The 24,757-nt window shown below is 37.1% G+C and overlaps 1 protein-coding gene across 1 annotated transcript; it reads left to right on the plus strand.

Moving 5' to 3' along the window:
- Window positions 1-41: 41 nt before the first annotated feature.
- Window positions 42-23,811, plus strand: CPSF30 (cleavage and polyadenylation specificity factor 30). The gene is made up of 7 exons (XM_088210723.1): window positions 42-718; window positions 1,808-2,221; window positions 7,415-7,577; window positions 7,681-7,791; window positions 17,927-17,995; window positions 21,341-21,427; window positions 22,496-23,811. Exons 1-7 carry the CDS (start codon window positions 321-323, stop codon window positions 23,396-23,398), a joined length of 2,145 nt encoding a protein of 714 aa, XP_088066849.1. The 5' UTR covers window positions 42-320; the 3' UTR covers window positions 23,399-23,811.
- Window positions 23,812-24,757: the final 946 nt, after the last annotated feature.

A 24,757-nucleotide genomic window follows, 5' to 3' on the forward strand; every position in this document is an offset into this window, starting at 1 on the left:
ATTACAAAATAATTTGATAATTATTTGCCAAAATTACTTTTTGATGAAACGCTGGTTTCAATTTTATCTGGCATGGTGACCCGAAAACCAGCCATGGGACTCTGACCCGATTATCAGTGTGCTACCTCTGATCAGAAACCTCTCTTCAAGGCTAGCCTTGATCATAATCCATAACTCAATTGATAAAAAAAAAAAGAGAAAAGAAAGTAAAACAAGCTCAAAATCTTATGCAAACGAGTTGGTTTCTCTCGCAATCAGTTCATGTATCTCCGTAAAAAGCCCTAAAACCAAGAAGTTTCGCTTTCTAAAACGCCGCAACGATGGAGGATTCGGAAGGAGTTCTCAGCTTCGATTTTGAGGGCGGCCTCGACGCCGGTCCCACCAACCCGTCCGCTTCTATGCCCGTCGTGCACTCTGACCCGTCAACTGCTGCCGCCGCCACTAATTCCGCCGTCGCCTCCGCTGCTTCAGCAGGGGCTTCAGCTGATCCTGCTGTAGTTGCAGCGGCTGCGAATCCGTCCGGCAGGCGGAGTTTCCGGCAGACAGTCTGCCGGCACTGGCTCCGAAGTCTCTGCATGAAGGGCGACGCCTGTGGATTCCTCCATCAGTACGACAAGGCCCGGATGCCAGTCTGCCGGTTTTTTCGCCTCTACGGGGAGTGCCGTGAGCAGGATTGCGTGTATAAGCACACGAACGAGGATATAAAAGAGTGTAACATGTATGTACAAGTGACACTTTCATGTCTACAAATTTGTGTTGGTCATGCTGTTGATGAATTTTAACTCTGTTTTCTTTTTCTCTGGTTCATTTTGCGCTTGTCAATGGAAGTTCTGAAGTTCTCATCTCAATCTAAAAGAAAAAAGAGGAGTTGATTGCTATTGGATTCCCAGTTATAAATACTTTGACTAACAGTAGGATAGGTGGTTCTGGTTCACTTCTTGGTTTCCTTTCTAACAAGATTTGGACTAAGATGAATATTGTGCAGTGATCCAGCTTATGCTGTTGTTTTTCATCTGAAACAATATGCTATATACATCATCTGCAATTATAAGTTTGTGTTCTTTTGCACTGGATATCGGTTCTACTTTCATGGTTCTGGTATGTATCTGATTGTTTGTGTTTCATTCTCATTCAGGCATTCGGTAATTAAGTTTATTTTTTGCTAAGCTTATTCATGTTCTTTTTTATGCTTGTAGAAATATATGTGTTTACAGCTTAGTGTACAAAGGACAACTTGAATTTCTAGGAGAGGTTTTCAATTCTCGTTTTAATGGTAGAGAATGGGTGTAAGTATGTGTAAGCTAAATTTTGCTCTTTCATTGGATGTGAATATGATGTGCTATGGGACGGCCAATTCTCATTACCCACATTTTTCGAGGCTTTTAGCTAAGTTGTTTGATGTTTTCAGTGTTAAATGGGTATCTCCCTCTTCTCTTGAGTGTTTTAATTTTTCTTGTCACTGGGGTTTTGATAGAAGAATAAGGAGGAAAGGTTACTTGTACAGTTTTTTTTTTCCTGGTTTATGGGTGCTGTGGCTGGATAAAAGATTATTATTTCCCTCCTTTGCTTCTTTTGGCGAGATGTGAACTTTCTGGCATCTCCTTGGGCTAAGATGCATGAGTATTCTGGAAATATTTCTGTGACTATGCTGCAAAGAGATTGGGCTTTATCCTCTGCTGAAACTTGCTTTTTCTTTTTACTCTTTTGTTTCCTCTTCTCGTTTTTTCCTTTTTTTTTCCGGAAGATATGTTATCCTCCTTTCATGTTCTCGTATTTCTCTCTTGTTAATAGAAGTACGTGATTGCAGGTACAAACTGGGTTTCTGTCCCAATGGTCCTGATTGCCGATACAGGCATGCAAAGCAATCAGGACCTCCACCTCCCGTGGAAGAAGTCCTTCAGAAGATACAACAATTACATTCGTATGCATATGGTTCCTCCAACAAATTCTATCAGCAACGAAATGCTGCTTCCCAACAAACAGACAAATCTATGTTTTCACAAGGTCCCAATGTTATTAATCAAGGTGCAGTGGCAAAACCTTCAACAATGGAGTCTGGCAATACACAGCATCAGCAGCAACAACAACAGCAACAGCCACAGCAGCAGCAAGGTCAGCAGTCCCAGCAACAGCTCAGCCAGACACAGATACAAATTCCTCCCAGTGGCCCACCGAATCAGGCAAACAGAACTGCTCTGCCTTTGCCTCAGGGAGTATCTAGGTGTGTTCAGAGTCCTGTCGTCTTTAATTGGGTTTTGTAATCAGTTATTGTATTTATTTGGACATACTAATAGGTCTTTTCTTCGACCAGTTATTTCCTTGAGGAATGTCCTCTTTAGAATGTATTAGTTTCTTATAGGCCCAAAATAGTTACTCAAAACATTTCTATATTTTTTTGTGCTGTATTGATCACATTTTAACTATTTGATGTACGGATACTCTACTTCTAAACTAAAAAGTCTGTTGCTTCAATTTTTATTTGCATTGGCATTAAAAAGAGGTGACCATTTTGCTCTTCCTTGCAAAGTTTTGGCCCATTTTAGCATTATGAAAATCATCTTGTCCAACCTCTTCTCCACCATCTCAATCCCACATGCCTCAAATGAGTGGAAGGGGCCATGTGGCAAAACTTAGTTTCATGTAACTAAGATGCTGAGAGAAAATTTTTGTGAAGGTGACTGCTTTTCTCTTTTACAAGGTGTACATTTTTTTCCCCCATAATTATACATGAGAAGTAGCAGCTTCAGTTCTGCTATTTAAGTTCAGTTCTTTTTAGCAATAATGCTTGACGAAGTGGAGCCTTCTAAAGGCAACTCTAGACCTAATATTATGACTTTTTTTACACGATTAAATTTTTGCTATTGTTGTTTCTCTTCTTTTTTACTTTTCTTTTCAATTTTTCTTTTGGAATTTTTGGCCATAAAAGGGTAATTTATTTGCTTTATATGTGTTTGATGTATAAAATTTATGTCTTCTTATCCACAACCTGATTTTGATATCTTTCTTCAATGCTCGCTAAATTGATGCCTCAATCGAATGTTATTTGTTCATTTTGGTGCAATTCTTTGTACCTGAGTTAATTAAATATATTTTTTTAATCATAAAGTTCTGTGGTCTTTTTCCCCAAAACATAGTTATATCTATTCTTTATTGCCTTTTGTGTGTGGGGGCCAATGATCACATTTGTGGCGAAGGATTGAGGCTGCTAAGCATTTTCTTTTACAATATTTACCCAAAAGGTTTTATTTTTATGCGTTCTCAGTCTGTTGTCATCTCAATACGTGGTTGCATGTTTTATAGTTCATTCTCTATTATACTCTTTTTTCTCTCTCTACTGATTCGTGAGTTTATGTTCTTCAGTCCATATACCTGCTTGTATCTTTGCAATCTTTAAGGCTAAATTCTTTGGATTGTTATGAGAAAAGTGTTGGAAATTTTCGAATTCAAGGGTAATTTTCATTGAAGAATGAAAGTAGAGAACTGAAACTTTCTTCTTTTTAAAAAGAGTGTTTATTAGGAATTGGCTCGAGATAGGAGAAAGATTTAAAGGCTATCTCTAGTTTTTGTTGAGGAAAAGAGCCATGGTAGTCGAATCTCAAGTTGTTGTGGTTGGCTTATGGGGTTTGCGGAGTAGTTTGCGTTTTGCAAGATTGTCATTTGTTGGAAATTTAAGGAATTATTGCGAACTTGGTAAAGCTAGAGTACAACATCAATGCTCATGATTGTTAGATTAATTTTGGGTGGGATAGATTGGAAGTATTGAGGTGCTATGATTGTTCAAAGCAAGGGTAATATCAATGTGAAAAGCCTTGAATTAAAAAAAAAAAAAAACCACCTTGGGAAGAGCCAAGTAACTCATTCATTCAAACCCTTTTCTTTCCAAAGTAAATGACCATCTGATTTACTTGTCTCTTCCTTTGGAACTATGTTTAAAGATTGTGTTGTATGTTAAGTAAAAGTTTGAGAAGGATGTTGATCGGTGGAGATTATGATTTTGTTGGTGAGATGTAATTAAATATTACGAGGGTAATCTTCATAGTCTATTAATCTATTTGATGACTCTATTTCATATTTTTATTGTTATAACTTAGATGTTCGAAGTAGGTATTCAAAGGAGAATTCTATCTTGTAATGTAAGAAGTGGTGTCAAGGTTTTCTAATGAATGTATGCCATTAAGACTTGTAGATAGTAAAGGCAATGACCTAAAGACCCCTTCCCTTTTTAATAAGATTTTTGTATGTAGCTACTGAGGTTTATGGTGAGAAGGCTGGGCTATGGAGAAAGTGGTTGTCATAAAGTTTGGCTTAGATATGAAATTGAAGGCTAATAGAGAAGTGAAGAAGTTATATGGTGTGAGAATGCGGAAACCAACTAGAATAGGTGCGTGGAGCTCTATGGTGCTTCATCCTGATTGAGAGCGGGTGAGGGGGCTAGATTTCCTTGAGAGTTATTTTTTAAGGTTAAGATACTCTTTCATTTTTTTTAATCTTCAAAGGCTATTCAATAGAAGGATGGCAATCACATTCTTCTTTGGTACCCTTTTGCTCACAACCTATGGTATTTCGCTTGTAGTTTCTTGGGGTTGAGTTGGGCAATGGCAAGACGGTGAGAGAAATCAGAATCGAGTGAATTGATTTTTTTTTCAAGAGGTGTTGGAGTGGAAAGCCTTCTAGTTACCTTAAAAACAACCTATTTTTCCAAATAACCTCTTCCATTATGAAATCAAGAAAGATCACGCTTCAAAGTAAAAACAACCTTTCCCTTATATAAAATATCACCAAATGAAAGAAAGGGAATTGGCTACTTTTGTTTCTTCGTTCAATGATGGACACCATTAGTGTAACTTCTCTATTTGTCATATCAGCAGCGTGTTAGTGAGGGTAAGCTTTTCCATTAGTTGTTGGACGTACTTTCCCTAAGCAATTCTTGTACTCCTTCCCCCTTAAAGCCCTAATAGAAGAATTGAGTTATGTTTAATGTACTATTGATTGCTGCCGCTTGTGAGGGCTATGCTAGATCTTATGCCTCGGTTAGTGGAGGATTGGACTGTTTAAGGTGTGAGGTGGCAAAGGTTGATTTCTAGTTGCCTTTTCTTTGTAGATTTTTCAACAATGGTGAATGGTAAGCCTAGGGAATGATTTAGGAGTCAGTATGATTTGAGACAGGGGAACCCCTTTTCCCATTTCTCTTCACTCTTGTGGTAGATGTCTTATGTCATGCTTTATTGTGGTAAAGACAGAGGTGTGTTTGAAGCTATTTGTGTTGGCGGTGAAAGAGTAGAAGTTTCTCATCTTTAGATTTCCTTTCTTATGGTCACCAAAAGTTCTATAATGTCTTCAACATCCTGTAACTTTTCAAAAACATTCATGGTTTGTGTGTCATTCTTAGTAAGAGTGGTTTTGGTAGGGGGTCAATGTAAAGGAGGAGAGTGTTAGATTGTTGGCTGCTTTGGTTGCCTATAATTGGGGTTGATGTTCCCTTAGATGGTTGTCGCGCCTCAAGTATGCACTTTATGGTCATGAAGTTCTTGATATGAAATTTATTTTTTAAAAAAATTCTTGATGCAGTTTTATTCAACTTCTTGATTCCGCTGTTTTTCAATGAGTTTGGTTGGTCTTATACTGGGACTGTTTTGGTATATTTGTTTGCAAGTTTTTCTTTGCTTTCCTGAACCCTAGCCCTTCCTTTCAGAGTCATGTTTTTAATGCAACCTCTTAGAAGGTTCTAGCTCCCTCTAAAGTGAAGGTTTTTGTTTGGACTGCCATCTTAGACAGGCTGAACATTAATGATTGTTTCAAACTCATAGACCTAATTTTGCTTTCTCTCCAAGGGTTTGCTTGATGTGCTATAAAGCTCATAATCACCTTTCTTTTTTGCATTATGATGTGGCTTGGAAGCCATGATCTTAGCTATTTGATATTCTCCGTGTGACTCCGACTATTGCTCATCATCTTGAGGGGTTTGTGACTTTTGCTATTGGGGGATTTGGTAGGAGAAAAGATAGCAAAGCGCTTTGGAGGGGCTCTAGACTTACCTTCTAGAAGCCATAAGTCTTAACCCAAAAGATGCCCTAGAGACAGAAGAGGTAGGGAATGATCCTTAGAAATCTTTCAATTTCTCCAGTTTGATTCCTCTTTCCAAAGCCATGGGGAGAGGAAGAAATAAAGAACTCTACAAGTTGTGAGGAGGAGGAGGAGGAGGAGGAGGAGGAGGAGGAGGAGGAGGGGGGGGGGGTTGGGGGGGGGTTGGGGGGGGGTTTAGAGCTGCTAGATTACATAAGAATGAAAAATAAGCAACTAAGGCATTGGGTTAGCACAGGATTCTGACTCTGGGTAAGATAGGTAAAATAAGATCATTCAAATTAAGGTCTCTGATGTTCATTCTGTCAGCAGGACTACCAGTGTTTATAGGATTATTTCTGAAGTGCTAAGTTGAGCAAGGTGTTGGACGAGACTATTTCTATTAATCATAGTGCCTTTGTTGAAGGAAAACAAATTCTGGATGCCTCTCTTATTGCTAACAGTTCCATTTTCTGTAGCTAAAAACATGGACTTAGAGTAAATAGGTCTGATGACAGTTCCATCTTCTGCATCTAACAGAATGCGCAATCTTCAGATTTGTTTCATACTGTCAAAACATAGAAGCGGGTCTTAATGTGTCAACTTTTGGTGTTAAGAACAATTTGATTACTCCTAATTGAAGATGGTTCTACAGTCTTCAAAGAAAAGGGAAGTAACTTGTTATGGTTAATAGTCTGTATAGTTCTGATATAAAGTATCTGGACAAATGTTGGTAGTTTTTAGTAGTTTGTGTGAATGTCAATTAGGTATTTTCTGAAGTAATAAACTTCTTTTAGTATCAGTGCTTATGGCGATGCATGAATTGTATTTTCTGGATTGGTTTTGTTGTTCTGTTGGAATTAATCTTTTCTATGTCTATAAAGTTCTGAATATTCTTGAGATATATTATTGATGTCTAGATTTTCTTACTTGGAAATTTTGTTAAGTGTGCATGAATCTTGAAATTTTGTTTTATCATAGTTTTTGGGATCCGTTTCTACTTGACTCACTGTTTTGAACGAAAAAGATGATTGTGGAGTCGTCAGATATCTTGCGCATAATCATCTTTTCTTTTACAAAATATGACAATATTCCTGTAAATAGTTTCTATAAATACGTACTGCTTGCCCTGAGGCCAATTGAAGATGCTAGAACTCATTGCTTTTGATTGCTATCTGCGTAAATAGATAAATTTGGTGACTACTGACATTTAACAATGTATATGTATGGTTTATCTTTCTTGCAGATAATAGAAGGCATAGGCATTTCCTTTTTGTTCCATTTGGTCTTTATTAGAATGTTATTTCAATACATGTGAATTTGAATATATTCTTCTTGAAATTTGGCTTCCTAGGTATTTCATTGTTAAAAGTTGCAACCGCGAAAATCTTGAATTGTCTGTGCAACAAGGGGTATGGGCAACTCAAAGGAGCAACGAAGCTAAACTAAATGAAGCTTTTGATTCGGCTGAGAATGTGATTTTAATATTTTCGGTCAACAGAACTCGACATTTCCAGGTAGTTTGTTAATCTATTATTATTTTGCTAAGTATTCGTACCTATGAAGCTTATTTTGCATTTCTAAATAGGCAGACCAAATCTTATAGCTTGGTTTTGACAGGGTTGTGCTAAGATGACATCCAAAATTGGTGGATCTGTTGGTGGTGGGAATTGGAAATATGCACATGGGACTGCTCACTATGGGCGGAATTTCTCAGTTAAATGGTTGAAGGTACAGGAAGAAAAATGTGCCTTCCTTTCTTTCTGTTTATTCTGCTTCATAAGACATAGTAGCGTGAACGCTTAAAAATTCTCGGCCTGTATTTTTTAAGATGATAATTGAAATTAGTGGTTAATCAAATTAAGAAATTTGATGTGTTTAAGATGGCACGTCCATCATTTTCTTTTTTCTGTCAAAAAGAATGGGAAAAACATAGCAAATTCATTCGCTTGCACATGGCCATTAAAACAGTCCTTTTTGGTATTTTCTTTTGGTTAGTTGCATTGAGAATTCAATTTCCTTATATTTCGTTTCTGAGTCTTGAGTTGTACTAAACTTACTATGAAGTTTTGAAAAGTTTGGTTCTTAGAGCTCAGCAGACGTGATTGATGGTTTAACATTTATATATAAGCATTTGGAAGAATTTGATATCTTATTATTAACTTAATAATACACAAAAGTTTCATATATATACAACAAAGCTACCTATGGAAAAAGAAACCTAATTATTTTAGGATCCCATGATTTATGGGATATTCTATCATAATGGAATATATTTAAATCAGCCAATTTTAGGGATACAATCTGTTACATAAAGAAACAGTACGAACATACAAAATTAATCACTTTTTTCACATTTCCTCAAGTTGGTGGATGAGTGTTCTCCATTCCCAGTTTGGAGACAACTCTGAAACATTGGACTACTCAACCCTTTGGTAAGTACATCAGCAAGTTGGCTACATATGCACACATAAGGTGTACACATCAACCTGCTTTCCAACTTTTCTTCGTTCAATCATGTTGTACCGAATTATGAGATATACTGATGACAGACTTATTATCACAAGAGTCTCACTGGACTACCCCATTTAATCAAGTCTTCTAAGATGAACTTTGCCCAAAACAGTTCACACACACCTTGGGCCATCGACCAGAATTCTGCTTCCTCATTTGATTGTGCTACCACACTGTTTTTCACTCCTCCATGTCGCTAGTTTACCGCCAAAGAAAGTGCAGCATCCGGAGGTTGGCCTCTTATCAATGATTGATCCAGCATGATCAACATTTGTATATGCTTCAAGAACTAATCATCCATTCCTTTTGAGAGAATACTTTTTCCCAGTGTATCCTTAATATACCACAACACTCAGTTAACTGCTTGTGAATAAGCTTCCTTAGGATATGTATAAATTGACTGATCGAAGTTACTGTATATGCTATATCTGGTTGTGTGTGAGGTAGATAATATGAATCTTCTTATCATGGATTTACACATTTCTCTATCTATTGTTGCATCAGCTTATGCCTTTCCCAGTCTAAGATGTGTGTCTATTGGAGTACTTGCTGGTTTTTACGCTGTCTTGCCTGTTTCTTTAAGGAGGTCAATTACGTTCTTTTGCTGAGAGAGAAAAATGCCTTGTCTAGAGTGATCTACCTCAGTCCCAAGGAAATATACGACTGACTCAATGTCTTAATCTCAAACTCCTTAGCCAAGCACTGAGTTAGACATTATCTCTCCTTATCATCATCCTTTTTTACTATTGTGTCATCAACATATACAAGAAGAGGTGTGACTCTCACTAAAGGTGAGTATTTAATGAATAACATATGATCTTCTTGGCTTTGTTTATATCCTACGACCATTATAACTCTCACAACTTTGCTAAATCATGCTCGTGGTAATTGCTTAAGTCTTCTTCAACTTGCAGACAGTGTAAGTGGTCAAATTGCCTCCATAACCTGGCAGCACATTGTTGACATGCTAATTGATATGTAAATATTGTAAATGGGTGGCACCCCCTTGGTGTTTATATTAATACATGTACATGTTTATTTAAAAAAAAAAAAAAACCTGGCAGGACCTCTATATAAATTTTTCCTTAGGTTCTCCATTCAGAAATGCATTTTTAACATCAAATTGCTACAATTCCCAACTATAATAATTGCTAATAACAACAATGTTCTAACAGTGTTCGTCTTAGCAATCAGAGTGAAGGTCTCTAGATGGTTAATTCCATAAATTTGAGTACATTTTTGCCACCAGCATTGTCTTGTATCTTTCTTTTGATTCATCTATTCTATACTTTACTGTATACACTTACTAACAACCTACCGGTTTCTTTCCTGCCTGTAAATTTACCAGCTCCGAAGTCTATTTTTTTTCTTGATAAAAGAAGAATATATTAAGACCAACAGAAGAAAATACAAAACAGAGACCGAGACAACCTCCCAAAAGAAACAAAAACAAAAACAATGAACCCTTCAATAGTAACCGAAGAAAATTAAAAAATAGAAAAATGGTCATAGATTACCATGAATAAGATGTCCAGTTGCATTGAAGATCAAAGGTATTAAGGTCCTTGTAGAATCCTTGCCCTTTAGTCCACAAGCACACCAAGAAGATCACCCTACCTCGTAACTCAAAGTATTGGATACTTTTGTTATTGAAGATTCTTGAGTTACGAGCAAGCCAAATTCACCATAGTCCGGTAAATAGTACACACTGCCACAAAGGCTTGGCATCCTTCCTTGGACAATGGCCATGCAAATAAGTGGAAAAAAAAATCTCCACTATAGGGGGCAAAACCCAACGACACTGAACATCTTGAACACATTTGTCCACAAATTCTAAGTCACATCGCAATGAAGAAACAAAGGATAATGTGTTTCACCATCATTAGAACACATAAACACAAACATCAGGAGAGAAGAGTCGGGACGATGAATTCAGAGCAAGTCATTACTGTCAACAATCCAAATAAATAGCTTCACCTTATATAGAGCAGGAGCCTTCCAGAAAACCTTGGATATGTATCTAGCGCGTAATGGTAGTTGTGTTATTGGAAGAGGCAAACGGTGAGGGGTTGGTAAGGTACTTGTTGAATAGGATATTTTTCTATTTTATTATTTAAATTACTTTATTATTTAATTAGGTAATTTAATGTAATTAGAAATTTATTAGAATAGAAATTTCTCTATTAGTAGAATAAGTATTTTATAAATACTCAAGTGTAACAAGTTAAAGGGTGAGAAATAAAATTATTATTTTTTCTCTTAAAAATCAACATGGTATCAAAGTCAAAGTAAGACTATTTTAGAGGTTTTTTCAAAACCCTACAATAGCAAATAGGTTGAGTAGATAGACCCAGGAAGAGATGGAGATTAGAAGAAGAGAGGCCATACAAAGGAAGAAAGAGAGCAGCCGGCCTCCACCGCGCGCAGAGCTGCGTGAAGAGAGAGCCTCGGAATCCGTCTTCTTCAACCGCGCGCAAAGCTATGTTCGCCTTAAGTAAGTTCTTCTTCAGTTGCGCGCAGGGACGCATTAACCCCCGGTCTATTCTTCTGCGCGCAGAGACGCGCGAAAAAATCGATCAACCTAGCTTCTTCTTTCGCCGTGTGCAGAGCTGCATGAAGAGCTGCGGGATCTAGTTGTTCTTCCTCCGTGCGCAGAGCCATGCAAAGTGTCGAGCAACCAACTTCTTCTTTTCCGTATGCAGAGCCGCCCGAAAGGAAGCTTTTCTGGCCACGATCTCTACTAGATTTGCTTGAGCCGAGATGAGACTTGAACCAAGCCAAGTTTGAGCCATTTTTGAGCTGAGTTCAAACTGTTTTGAGCTGGTTTTGAGTCGATTTCGAGTTATTTTTGAGCCGAACTCGAGCTGTTTGAGCGGAATCCGAGCCCTTTTTGGGTCGAGTCGAGCCGTGCTACTGCCTAGCATCTTTGATTCTAGATTGCAACTTGCTCTGCAAGTTGGGCATGAAAGATATCTCTGCACCAACTTGAGGGGGGTGTTGAATAGGATGTTTTTCTATTTTGTTATTTAAATTACTTTATTATTTAATTAGGTAATTTAATGTAATTAGAAGTTTATTAGAATAAGAATTTTTCTATTTAATAGAATATGTATTTTATAAATACTCAGGTGTAACAACCTAAATGGTGATAAATAAAATTATTTTTTCTCCTAAAATCAACAGTACTCAAAAAAGGATTTACAAGTAAAGAGTTCGGAAGATTCCAAAATCCACAATCTAACATCAGGTTGTGAGAGGATGGTGTGATAGGGGCAAGAGATCCAATAAAGATAACATGTCCTGAGTCTCCCTGTCTGAGAGGTTGCGGGAGAAATGGAAATTCCATGATATCCCTTCCTCAGTGCTGATAAAAAATTGAGAAAGCTGAGCTTGATTTTTGCATGAAACTCTTGCTTTTTGTCTACGTTCTCTGTATTCTTAGCGTGTTTCCATTTCTCATTGTACAAAGCTTCAGATAAGGTTGTCAGAATGAAAACGGTGTTCAAGCGAACTAGGAAGGCCATATGGGATGATGAAAAAATTTTAAATGGCAAGAAGCAAAAAGGGCTATGGAGGGTTTCAAAATGAAAATGGTGTTCATTTGGGGCTCGGGACCGTTTAGGTTGGATAACAAATAACTAAAGATGGAGGGTTTCAGGAAGATGGTGGAGGATATGTGGAGACAGAAGAATGAAAGAGGTACGGCCAGCTTTATGTTTGCTACCAAATTGAAGAGGTTGAAGTTAGAGATTAAAAAATGGGCTAAGGAGGAGGAGGGCAGATCTGACAGAATACTCAATGAAAATTTAGAGGAGCTGAGCGAGTTGGACGGTTTGGAGATGGATGGGCTGTGTTAGGGGAAGGGGGAGGAGAGGGGAATTAAAGTTGGAAATCGCCGCCAAGATGAACTTGGAGGCAATTTCATGGAGGCAAAAGGCTATAAAGATGTGGATTAAGGAGGGTGATAGACATACAAAATATTTTCATAGTTTGGCAAATTTTAGGAGGAAGAACAACTATATTAAGAAGCTGTAATTTGGTGGGAATACTATTAGGGGTAATGCTGTCTGGATGAGCTTCCTTTTAGGTGACTATCGGCTGGCAACAAGGAGAGCTTGGAGGTGCAGTTTACGGAGGAGGAAATTCTGGACTGTTTGAGGCAATGCAATGGCGACAAAGCCCCGAGCCCGGATGGATTCCATATGAAATTTTTTTAGAATTTTTGGGCTGTTATTAAAGATGATATCATGGTTGTTTTTCATGACTTTTACAGAACTGGGGCTTTTGTCCAATTTATTAACACAACTTTCTTGGTTATTACCCCAAAGATTGTTGGAGCTCGTAACATAAAAGATTTCAGACCGATTAGCCTGATGGGTAATATTTATAAAATGATCTCTAAAGTTCTGGTTAAAATAATGTCTAATGTCTTGGATAAGGTTATTGGGAAAAATCAAAATGCATTTGTGGAAGGAAGACAAATCCTTGATGCTGTTATTGTGGCTAATGAGGTAGTTGATGATATGATGGGGAAGAAAAAAGAAGGTATCATCTATAAAATTGATATGGAGAAGACTTATGATCATGCTTGTTGGGATTTTGTGATTTATATGCTTGACAGGATGGGTTTTGGTTGTAAATGGAAGAAATAGATAAAGAGTTGTATCTCTATGACCTCTTTTGCTATGATGGTGAACGGTGGTCCTTCGTCTTTCTTTAGAGCGTCGAGGGGCCTTCGCCAAGGGGACCCACTGTCACCCCTTCTTTTTTCTTACTGTTATGGAAGTTTTTAGTAAACTGATGGAGAGGGCTAGAGAGCTTGATCTGGTGAGAGGCATATCGGTGGGGGATGGCGATTCAAGGGTGAAGGTCTCACATTTATTTTTTGCCGACGATGCACTCATCTTTTGTGAACCGGACTTATCCTCTTTGCTTCATTTGAGATGTATTTTAATTTGTTTTCAAATGGTGTCTGGGTTGAGAATCAATATGAGAAAGACAGAAATCTTTAGGATGAGAGATAGGAGGGATGAGTTGGAGATGGTTAGGGTGTTGGGCTGTTAAATCACTTCGCTGCCCATCAAATATCTTGGGATTTCTCTTGGGGCAAAATTTAAAGATGTTAGAACTTGGGATCTGATTGTGGATTTGGTTAAGAGGAGGCTTGTGGGATGGAAGATGAATTTTTTGTCTAAAAAGGGAGGCTTACCTTAATCAAGAGTACGTTAACTAACCTCCCAATCTACTATCTTTGTATATTAAATATTCTGGTTAGCATTGCTTCAAAGTTAGAAAGGATCCAATGTAGATTCCTTTGGGGTGATGATGATGGTTGTAGAAAATATCATTTGGTAAGGTGGGAGGAGATGAAGAAACCTTGGATAGGGGCGGGCTTGGACTTAGATCTATTGTGGATTTGAATGTTGCACTTCACGGGAAATGGCTATGGAGGTATTGTAATGAGGATGACAAACTTTGGAGGAAGGTGGGGGAGGCGAGATGGAGGGATTGGGAGTGGAATGGTGGGAGAAGATGGAAATACAAACCGTATGGGATGAGTTTATGAAAGAGAATCAGTGGAGAAGGTAGTAGATATCGGGAATGTATGAGATGGGAGGTGGGGAATGGAGAAATGGTGAGTTTCTGGTAGGATGAATGGGTTAGGGCTTTTAAAATGAAAAACAAATTCCCAAATATTTACAATATTGCTTGTGAGAGGGACATTACAGTGTATAAAGTGTATGAGAATGTTGGTGGGGAAAGGGGGTGGAGTGTACAGGTTAAAAGGAATTTGCAGGACTGGAAAATTGATGAATATTGCAATTTACTCAATGTGCTGGCAGAAATTAACATGGATAATCGGAAGGATAGGAGGATATAGAAGTTGGATGAGAAGAATGGGTGAAGTCCTATTAGGGGACAATAGGAATAATATGACAGCTCCATTTAGACAAATCTAGAAAATTGCAGCTTCCCCTAGGATGACTTTCTTTGTTTGGGAAGCTTGAAAAAGAAGTATTTTGACTATTGATATGTTAAAGAGACGGGGCAACATTCTTGTTAATCGATGTTACTTATGCAAGGCTGATGAGGAGACATGTGACTACATTTTATCATTTTGTCCAGTTGCTCACAGCTTATGGATGTCGGTGTTCGGGTTGCTGGGGATGAAATGGATTATGACGGGTAATATAAGTAAAGAATTGTGTGCTTGAGCAGGTATTTGTAAAAAGAAAAAACATTTATTTTTTATTCCACATACTCTTTTTTGGGTTGTGTAGAAGGAAAGAAATGCTAGAGTTTTTTGAGGGAATTGAAATAGACTTTGTAAACATCAAGAATAAATGTTTTCATACTTTTGGTTCTATTTCGTTGGGTCATGACATATTAGATTAGGAAGACTTGGGGTGCATCATTGACCGCCAAATTAATATGTAACTACTATGTAATTGGGTGGTACTCTCTTAATACCTTTGTGAATAATAACACTTTCATATTTTATTTTAAAAAAAAAAAAGCAAAAAAGCCTATAAGGATTATTTTTTGCACTCATTAGTCCATTTTCAAACAGCAGGTTAGGTCTTTTTCATTATTGCTCATATGAGATTCAGTTTCATCTTGCAATGGGATTGTTACCTCATTCTCAGGATTTAAATTGGAGTCTGTGACTTTCCACCAATTTCATGGTGATCACATTCTTATGTGAAAATAATTTGCCTTTGCCAAATCTCACATCTCAAGGGTAGGATATGTTGTTTCTTGGGGATTTTTGAGCACTTGTTAAGATACAAGATTCGACATTGGTTAAGACATGGGATTTGAAACAGAGGAGAAATAGAACTCTTGATTAACTACCAATAGTGTCGACAAGTGAAGTAAAAGATCTTTATCTTCCATTATCACAATCTCTGCTTGATGTGAAGAATAATGAAATGAGACTCATGCTCATGGAAGGAAACATCCACGTAGACATAAAAATTTTTTATGGAGGATGGTAACATTTGTATCCTTCGTGAGTTGAAGAGTATTACACAAAGATGCACTTTAATGCCATTGAATCTAATTTTCCCTGAATATGGACAAATGATATGCACCCAACTATTTATTTAAAAGAAAAGTATATGTAAAATTGCTATAGGAACCAAAGGGGATGCCAACCATTTACAAAACAATATGCACTCAACTATCTTTGAGGTAAGATGATTTGTCGTGTGTAGATTAAATACATTTTTCTCAAACATAAAGAGTTGGGCGGTTTCAAGAAGGTGGCCATTTTAACTTTCTGCAAGTCCCTGTGCCTTGGGTTGTTGGCACATGATGACTCATTTATTATCCCTTCCTTATGAAAAAATGGGTTTAGGACTAGATTGGAATAGTTTTTAGCATTATCCATCCTAAATCTTTCGATAGTGACACCAAATTAATTCTTAATCATGGAGCAAAACATTGGAGGAAGGTCTTGACTTTAGACTTATGTTTCAGCAAAAATATTCAAGTGACACGAGTACAATCATCAATGAGAGAAATAAACCATCTTATCCCAGAGACATTAAGATAAGTAGAGGATTTGCAAATATCTCTGTGAATTAAAAAAAAATGAATTTTTTCTTTTACTAATTGGAAAGAGAGACATTTGTGTTTAGTTAGTTCGTATACTTCACTGTGAAAATGTTCAACATCTAAACTTTGAATAAGAAGGAAATAAGATTTTAGTAAGTCAAAATGATGGATGTCCAACTCAACGAAGATGAAGCCAAACTTTCTCCTTATTGGATGACAAAGACTCCGAAATAAGAGAGGGAGGAAACTTGCCCGTGGAAATGCTCGATTGACTCAGTGCTTTGAGGTAGTAGAGCCCATTCGATTCTCTAACATGTCCAATCATTTTTCTTGAGTTGTCGCTTTGAAATACAGGATAACTATGATGAAATTGCAACGTACATCTCAAGTGAGTTTTTGAATAGAGATAAGGTTTCTGGGTAGTTTAGGAACATGAAGGGAAATTTTTAGAGTAAAAAATAAGTTTATTTTGACATCTCCTATCCCTGTGACAGTAGTCAAAGAACCATTAGTTGTGGTTATTTTCTTTCTACTTGGGCATGGGGAATAGGTGAAAAAAATATTTGATAGAGGTCATATGGTCAGGGCAAAAGTAGTACCCAGGGCATCTAATCTAACAGGGATGAAAAAATTATTTGAATATGCCAATGAGCAAGTACCTATAACCAATGACGAAAGCTGGTCTCACATGTAGGACTGTGGGCGATGAAGGCCATTTCTGGTTGCAGTGCTGCTGGACAGAGGCATGGGGCTTGGAGAGTGGCTAGTACATGGTTGGCTGGCGCATGGCTGATTTGTACACAGCCAGCTGTGCACTTAGTTGGCCGTCCGCAGGTGGCTGTCTGCGGCAGTGCATGGCAGGGGGCAGTGAGGCTAGGCAGTGTGTGCAGCAGTGGGGGCACGTGTCTGAGTGGTTGCACGCAGCAGTGAATTTAGCGCTGCTGGGTGGTTTTCGAGCTGAAGGCTGGTTGGTGATGATGGTTTCCAGCTATGAATGCTGGTTTAGGATTTCTGGGTTGTCCACAGTTAAGGCCAAAAAAATTAGGAATCTTGAAAGGTGCAACAATGAAGCCTGCACATTGGTTGGAAATTGCAGTAATAAAGGATGCAGATAATTTTAAAGAAGGTGGTAATACAAAATTTTCATTGCAAAGCCTAGAGCTCTGGTATTATGTGGAAGAATTTGATTTCTTATTGTTGATTTAATAATTTGCAAAAGTTGCATATATTTATGCAACAACCCTACTTATAGAGAAGAAAACCTAGTTATTTTGGGATCCCATGATTTATGGAATATTTGGCATAATAAGACTTAGATCAGTCTAATTTTAGGGATACAATCTGTTAGAAAAGGAAACAAATCCATACATGCAGTTAATTACTTTTCCCACAACAAGGCACTATTTTGGAACTCAGACTTTGTTGATTTAGAAACTAAAGAGGTTACGAAATGTGATTCGTAAAACATTTTAACAGCATGCATAACATATTCTCTATACAAGTGATCATGAAGTGCATCAGAAATGACTTGTTAGGAAACTAACAGATCATACAACAGGCTGCATGAAACAGAGAACCAATTCCTAGAATGTTTATTAGTGTAAATTAGAATTATTTGTCATCATGATCCATTCTCAGTTCTGCATTTATAATGATAATTTTTACTCAGCTTCTCTGCAGAATAGGAATCTTGGGAAAAGCAGGCCTTAGATACATATGTTTAATGTTATGTGCATGTATAATGGTAAAGCTATGTATGTTACAGTGACTAATTTCGACTTCTTATATGCAGTTATGTGAGCTATCATTCCACAAAACTCGGCATTTAAGGAACCCATACAATGAGAACTTACCTGTGAAGGTATAATCTTAATTTGGTGTTTATAATTATTATCTGCGAAGTTTTTGCTAATTGTCCTAAGTACACCCTCTGTGAGTGTACTAATAGCTTTCAAGTGCATACCAGATTGCAGTTCTGCAGAATTTCTTCTGTTTCATTTCAGTACAGGGAAAATATTCTAGAATTTAGCTGCTTAGAGTTTTTCTTGCATTTTTTTAGATGTGAGGAAGTGATAATTCACACGAAGTTTTGGAATTCTTTTGGGGAACAAGTGGTTTAGCATATACTAATATATTTTTTTTTTGGGAGAATAGGCGGTTTAGCACATATTAATATATATATATATATGTATATATTTTGGAGAACAGGCAGTTTAGCATACATTAGTTTATTTAAACAAATTTTTTGATAAATCTTGATCCTTTTTCCTTGACCAGTTATTAGCTAACAGGTGTGTATAAGTGTGAGGATCCGCATAATGGATTAAATTAGTTAAGGTCATGTGCATGATTATCGAAATTGCATGCGTTGTCTTTTCTTTATTCCTTTTTGACGTGGGATCATCTAGCATATTTGTCTATTATAGGACTACTACCGTAATTACTATATTATTCTACTTTAGCAAGTCTTTTATATTTAGTTAATAGTCTTATTTTTTATGATTTCCTATTTAAATATTCTAATCATAATAGAATATGTAGACACCCTACAAGTGAAGAGGTGGTTCATATTATTAGATGCATTGAGTGCCTAACAACCCTGCATTTGTGGTTATATAAACTTGTGATTGTGGTTGCTGTCAATCCATATGTTGTAGATTGGATTTATTTTTTCTTTTCTTTAATTTTCTTATTGTTTTAAACCCTCTTCCACTCTGGTACACCTATTCATTGTTAGAAGCTAAAATTTCTGCTTTTGGTATCACACTTTCGCGCCGCAATTCCCCCAATCTTTGAACCAGAGAAAACCCTAAACTCAGAAATTTGAAAAAAAAAACCCCCAAGAAATTGCAGAAACTCCAGCAATCATCAGCCTTAGTTGATATCAGGCCACTGCAGGGAGGTGGTCGACACTGCCCTGCCGATCGTCCTCAGAGTAGTCCGATTAGTGCTTCCGCTAAATTTAGCATCTATTATCACCATAATCTGCCTTACTCATCAAAAAATCATGGACCACTATTGCAATTGCTAGATCTCCTCCTCGACTGCCATAAGTAACATCGACTTTTGACTTGCTATCAACGTATCAAGCCGAATCTTTGCTGGAACGTGAACCTTCTACAGTGATGGAGACCGGTATGTGGACTGCTTGCATGCCTGTGACCAAACAGATTTAACCCAACTGGTTTGACCAGCCCGGTTCAACTCCCTCCAGGTCGGTTCTTGTCTGGTTCACACTGGTTTCTGAGGTTTTTTGATGGTGCTCTTCTGGTTTATGAGATCTTTATTGGCAGATCCTCACTCCAAAGCTTGTTGTACATATGTTTATGCATATAAATTAGGAGTTTCTTTTGCTTTTAAATAGGTATAGGTCTTCAATTTTTAAACTCACAATATCATTGCAATCTAGGTTATTTAGTTAATTTGTTTTAGGTACATGTAAAAAATACCGGCGGCAATTAAAAAAAGGTTTCTCTTTAGTATTTTTTGACTACCAATTTCCTCTCATTAAAAGAAAAACTGTCTATTTCCTCTCTTTAATTACTTATTAAAAAGTTGAAAAATGCCTTTGCTCATTCCCCTTTATTACCTCTCAATCTGGATGTTCCCTAAGATTTTCCCCTTTCTGTATGTTTATTTTGAGATCTACCTCTTTCGTGATTCATGTCTGCCACGGATTCTTCTGATTGAGAAATTTCTACTTGAAAATTCTTCTCTACCTGATGAGATCTTTGGACTGTAACCAGTTCCTTAAAAGGTTTCCTTCCCTTATATTAATATAGGGACTAGATGACTGAGAAAAGGAAACATGGTACAAGGAAAAATAATTGTGTTATCTTCGTCTTCCAGCCTTTACTTCCAGATGCAAATGGATTGATGAGTTTCTATGAATTGAATTGCACAATCAACCAGATCTTCCTGATGTCAACTTGAAGGCATACACATATCTCTCTTTAGGAAAGTTAAGTTGATTATGTCATTTGCCATTGACAGAGGCTCAAGTTTCCTCCACTTACCCACCATTTTCCGTTTTCTCCTATCAGATCATACAAAGTGGAATCTTAAAAGTGCATATGAATTATGCTAAAAGCAAGTTGTTCCTTCTCCTTCCAGTCTTCCTCATACACCTTGTCTAGCTCCCACCCTGTTAATGCCTTAATGACCTTCTGTTGAACCAATAAGATCTGTTATCCTAATATGCTATGAAGTAAAGTTACATTTCCATCGAACTTGTCAACTTTTACTTTCAGTCCATTCATTGTTGCTGTGTGGATTATGACAATGTTGGCCCTATATTGCAACCGCCCTATCCTGATATTAAAAAGCTGTCTATGATATCAGTTAATTAAAGTAAAAGTGATAGAAAATCTCTACTATATTGCGAGGGGCCTAAAGCAGTAACGGTTCCATCCTTTTATTGGGACCTAACTGTAAATAGTAACTTTCCTGAATATGAGCCACAATTCAACAAGGCCATGATTCATATAGAACCAGTTTAATATGGTAGATAGCTTATAATGGATACAGAACCAATTTTTTATCACATGTTTGGACCACAATTGCTGTACAATTGTGGAGGCTTCTACTTTCCTCCAGCCAGATCTATAATTACTGGCACTGAAAAAAAAATTGTAACATTTTTGGCAGCCTTCTTGCATATAGGTGGCATGCCCAAAGGCCATCATGTTCATGAAAGACATTTAACCAACTAAAGAAGAAAAAAAAACGACATATCTTCCAGATTTACTTTGGTCTAAGGCTCCATATTCTCCATTGAGTTCTTTAACCTATATGTTAACATATGACTTAGCTACTGTGATATAGGATGACTTTTTAAGTGTCTCTATTTGGGCTAAAACTCATGGGCAGTATAGGATATCTCTTTGACTATTTGCAAAGAGATTGGACAGCAGTTTTCTGTTTAGGTTTGTTTTTATTCTTTTCTTTGGAAATCCTCTTATCCTCCATTGATGTTCTTTCTTCTATTCCCTCTAATGTAACTTATTTCTTTTAGTAAAAGAAAAAGTCAGTACATCACTATTTCCTTTTCTTTTTATTTTTTATTTTTAATTTTCCATGATTCTACCAAACGTATATCTAAAACTTTACGTCTTCTTTTGTTTCAAGTCGTTGTCTTATAAATTTATGGTATATCTTACTCTAGTAGATATATTTTAGATTTACTTTTGTTGCTTGACTCTTGCAGATAAGTAGAGATTGTCAGGAGTTAGAGCCCTCCATTGGTGAGCAGTTGGCTTCCTTGCTTTATCTTGAACCAGATAGTGAACTTATGGTATGTGCTAATTTTTGGCTTTGTTCTCATATAATTTACAAACTTGAGAAACATTAAATAACTTTGGAAGAGGCTTACATAATGGACAAAATGAATAAAAGGGGAACTAAGTCTGATCTTACCTGAGATGTAATTGTATTAGTGTCTATAATTGATTTCTTCTGTGTAGGATTAATTGATAGGGTTTCATTGGTAAATACTACGAGATCTTGTGCATTGGCATCCATGGTTATGGACTCGAATCTATTAATGTGGAATATTTTCTTTCTCAAATGAAGTCTCTTAGTACAAGAAAAAGTGAAGAATTGTTTTCATTGGTGTGGAATAAGAAGTTTCATATCTTAATCGTGTATTAATTTGTTCTGGGCTATTAGAGCAGGATCCACTTCCTTGGGAATGCATCTCCATATAAGAATATTTGGTAATTTTGTCTGTGTTTTTGAGTTTCTTGGCCATGTTCTAGTGCGTGCTCGTATGTGTCTTTTTGCATGTCATCTTACACTTCCATCCGTTGTTGACTATTTGTTTGCCATTTTTCTATTCAGAAAGGATAGTTATATGAGGATTACTAAAAGCTTGTTTCCGTTTTAATTCTTTAGAGTTTCCTCTTTCGAGAAAAATCTCTTCAAGTTCCCTTCTATCCTTCTAAACTTTTAAATAATAAGCTTGCTTTATAGCTAATATCCCACTTTCTTCAAGATTCTTGCGCTCTAATGCAGTTCACTTTTGTTGTCTGAAGGAAAAATGAGATACCATAAGCAAGGAATTATAAACTTTGAGAACCAAGAATTGGTGGAATGAATTTAAGTTCTGATATTTACAGTTAGATGTTGGAGATTAGTTAAGAAAAATCATCCCTTTTCCTCATTTTCTTCTGCTAAAAATTCTCTTGAATTTAATTGCTTAGAAATGCATTTTCTTGGAGCATCTCAGCTTTCTGAAAATTTGGTTAAGTGATATTTTTCTCCTTTTTCTCCCAAGTTCTTATACTGGCTATTTTCCATTATTTTGTTGGATGTGTACAATCTGCTGAATCTGTTGGACAATTTATCTTTTGTTCGAGTATAGGCAATGTCACTTGCAGCAGAATCAAAACGAGAAGAGGAAAAAGCAAAGGGAGTTAATCCAGAAAATGGGGGTGAGAACCCAGACATTGTTCCATTTGAGGACAATGAGGAAGAAGAAGAAGAAGAAAGTGAAGAGGAAGAAGAGAACTTTGGGGTTGCATCTCATGGAAGAGGAAGAGGCAGAGGAATGATGTGGCCTCCTCAAATGCCACTAGCACGTGGTGCCAGGCCAATTCCGGGCATGCGAGGTTTTCCCCCTGGAATGATGGGTGCTGATGGGTTTTCTTATGGACCTGTTACACCTGATGGTTTTGGAATACCAGATCTTTTCAGCGTGGGTCCTCGAGCTTTTGGCCCATATGGCCCCAGATTCTCTGGCGATTTTACGGGTCCCATGTCTGGCATGTTGTTTCATGGGAGACCTCCACAACCTGGGGCTGTCTTCCCTCCTGGTGGTTTTGGAATGATGATGGGCCCAGGACGGCCCTCCATGATGGGAGGAATAGGGCCTACAGCTGCAAGTGTTGCTCGGGCCGGTAGGCCAGTTAACATGCCTCCTATGTTTCAACCACCTCCGCCCCACTCTCAAAACACTGCTCGTGCTGCCAAGAGAGACCAGAGGATGCCAACTAATGATCGAAATGAGAGATTTAGTACAGGTCCAGAACAAGGAAGGAGTCAAGACGTGGCTAGTACTGGTGCAGGACCAGATGATGACACACAATGCCAACAAAATGGATCAAGATTCTGCCAAGATGATCAATTTGCCTCTGGAAACAACACAAGAAATGAAGAGAGTGAAAGTGAAGACGAGGATGAGGCACCAAGGCGATCCAGGCACGGGGAGGGGAAGAAGAAGCGCCGAAGTTCAGAAGAAGATGTGAGTGCCTTTTCTGACCATTAAGAAATGCTGCTTGGCTAGCAATTAAGCTCCCTTGCACGGACAACAATTTATGAGACTAGATTATCTGTGTCAGAATTTTGATCCTGTAAAATCTGATTTTTTTAAGCAACGATATTGCATGCTTTTACTGAAGTAGTCCTAGGTAATGAAGAAAAACTTTGAGCTTTTTCATCTTTTTTTCATCGATAATTTCTGAAGCACATTGCAAATTTTGTACAAGTATACTTCTTAGAGTTGCTAAAAGCTACACAAACTGATGTACACTTCTTAGTACTGTTATTCGCAGTTTGGTGTAAGTAACTTTGTGATGTAAAAGGAAAGTAAAGGGAGCTCTATCCAGCATTCTTCACTTCCCCTCCTCTTTCCTGAATAATTAACTAATGAGGAATGTTGTATCTCTTAATTATTTTCAATTGATCTCGTACATAGTAATTAGCCTGGCCATGCACCTGTATTAGGCGTCGGAGGGGCAGCGATGGTGTTTGCTTTTGTTCTTTCTCTTTTTTTTTTTTTTTTTTAAATTTTAAGTTTCTACTTGTCTTCATGATTTGGTTTTAGTAGTCTCTATGGAATTGTAGAATAAGGGGTTGAGGCATACGTGTGAAACACTAATTTTGTTTTTACCTTACATTAGGATCATTTTTATATCAGTGTTTTTGGGCATCACTGCTGGTATGATAGGAGCTCTACACTCACACTCAAAATAAGTGAAATGGACCATTTGGTATATATAATTGGGGCTTGGTTGTTATCATGTTAATGTGCGTGAACCCTGGAACCTTCACATATTGCTCTCGATTTTAGTAAGTTTCTTTTACGTTTTGAAAAGCAATATGTAAATATTTTCGTAAATGGGCGACACTCTTTGGTGCCGACGATTTAACGTATTTATTATATTTTTTATTTAAAGAAGGAACATTTCGGAAAGCAAGATGTGTCTGAAGATTGAAAAGTTTGAAGACATGATTAACTTAAAAAGATTGGTTTGGAGGCAATCACCCAAAAAGGTTGTAAAGAAAAAAATGAGAACATAAACTTGATTCAAAAGATAAAAAGTCATGGACCATGAAGGAAATGCCTCTTCAAACCCCTTTGAATCCATACTTTCTTTTTAGTAAAGTAAGAGATCTTAGAATCTTTAATTTAGATTGATGCATTATATCTATAGCAGTCAATCCCACTCCACAAGGATTGATGATAACTCTAGCATTTTCAAATTTAATTTTTCGTAGAGCTTTGTCCTATATCAATCGTTATGACAAAGTGTTATCCTAATTGAAATCAAATTTTACATTTGATATAACATCAAATAATATATTCAAAACACCTTATAAAGACATAAGAGTTCATCAAATAATG

The sequence above is a fragment of the Carica papaya genome, chromosome 9 (genome assembly GCF_054855325.1).
Source record: "Carica papaya isolate Zhongbai chromosome 9, ASM5485532v1, whole genome shotgun sequence".
NCBI classification, from domain to species: domain Eukaryota; kingdom Viridiplantae; phylum Streptophyta; class Magnoliopsida; order Brassicales; family Caricaceae; genus Carica; species Carica papaya.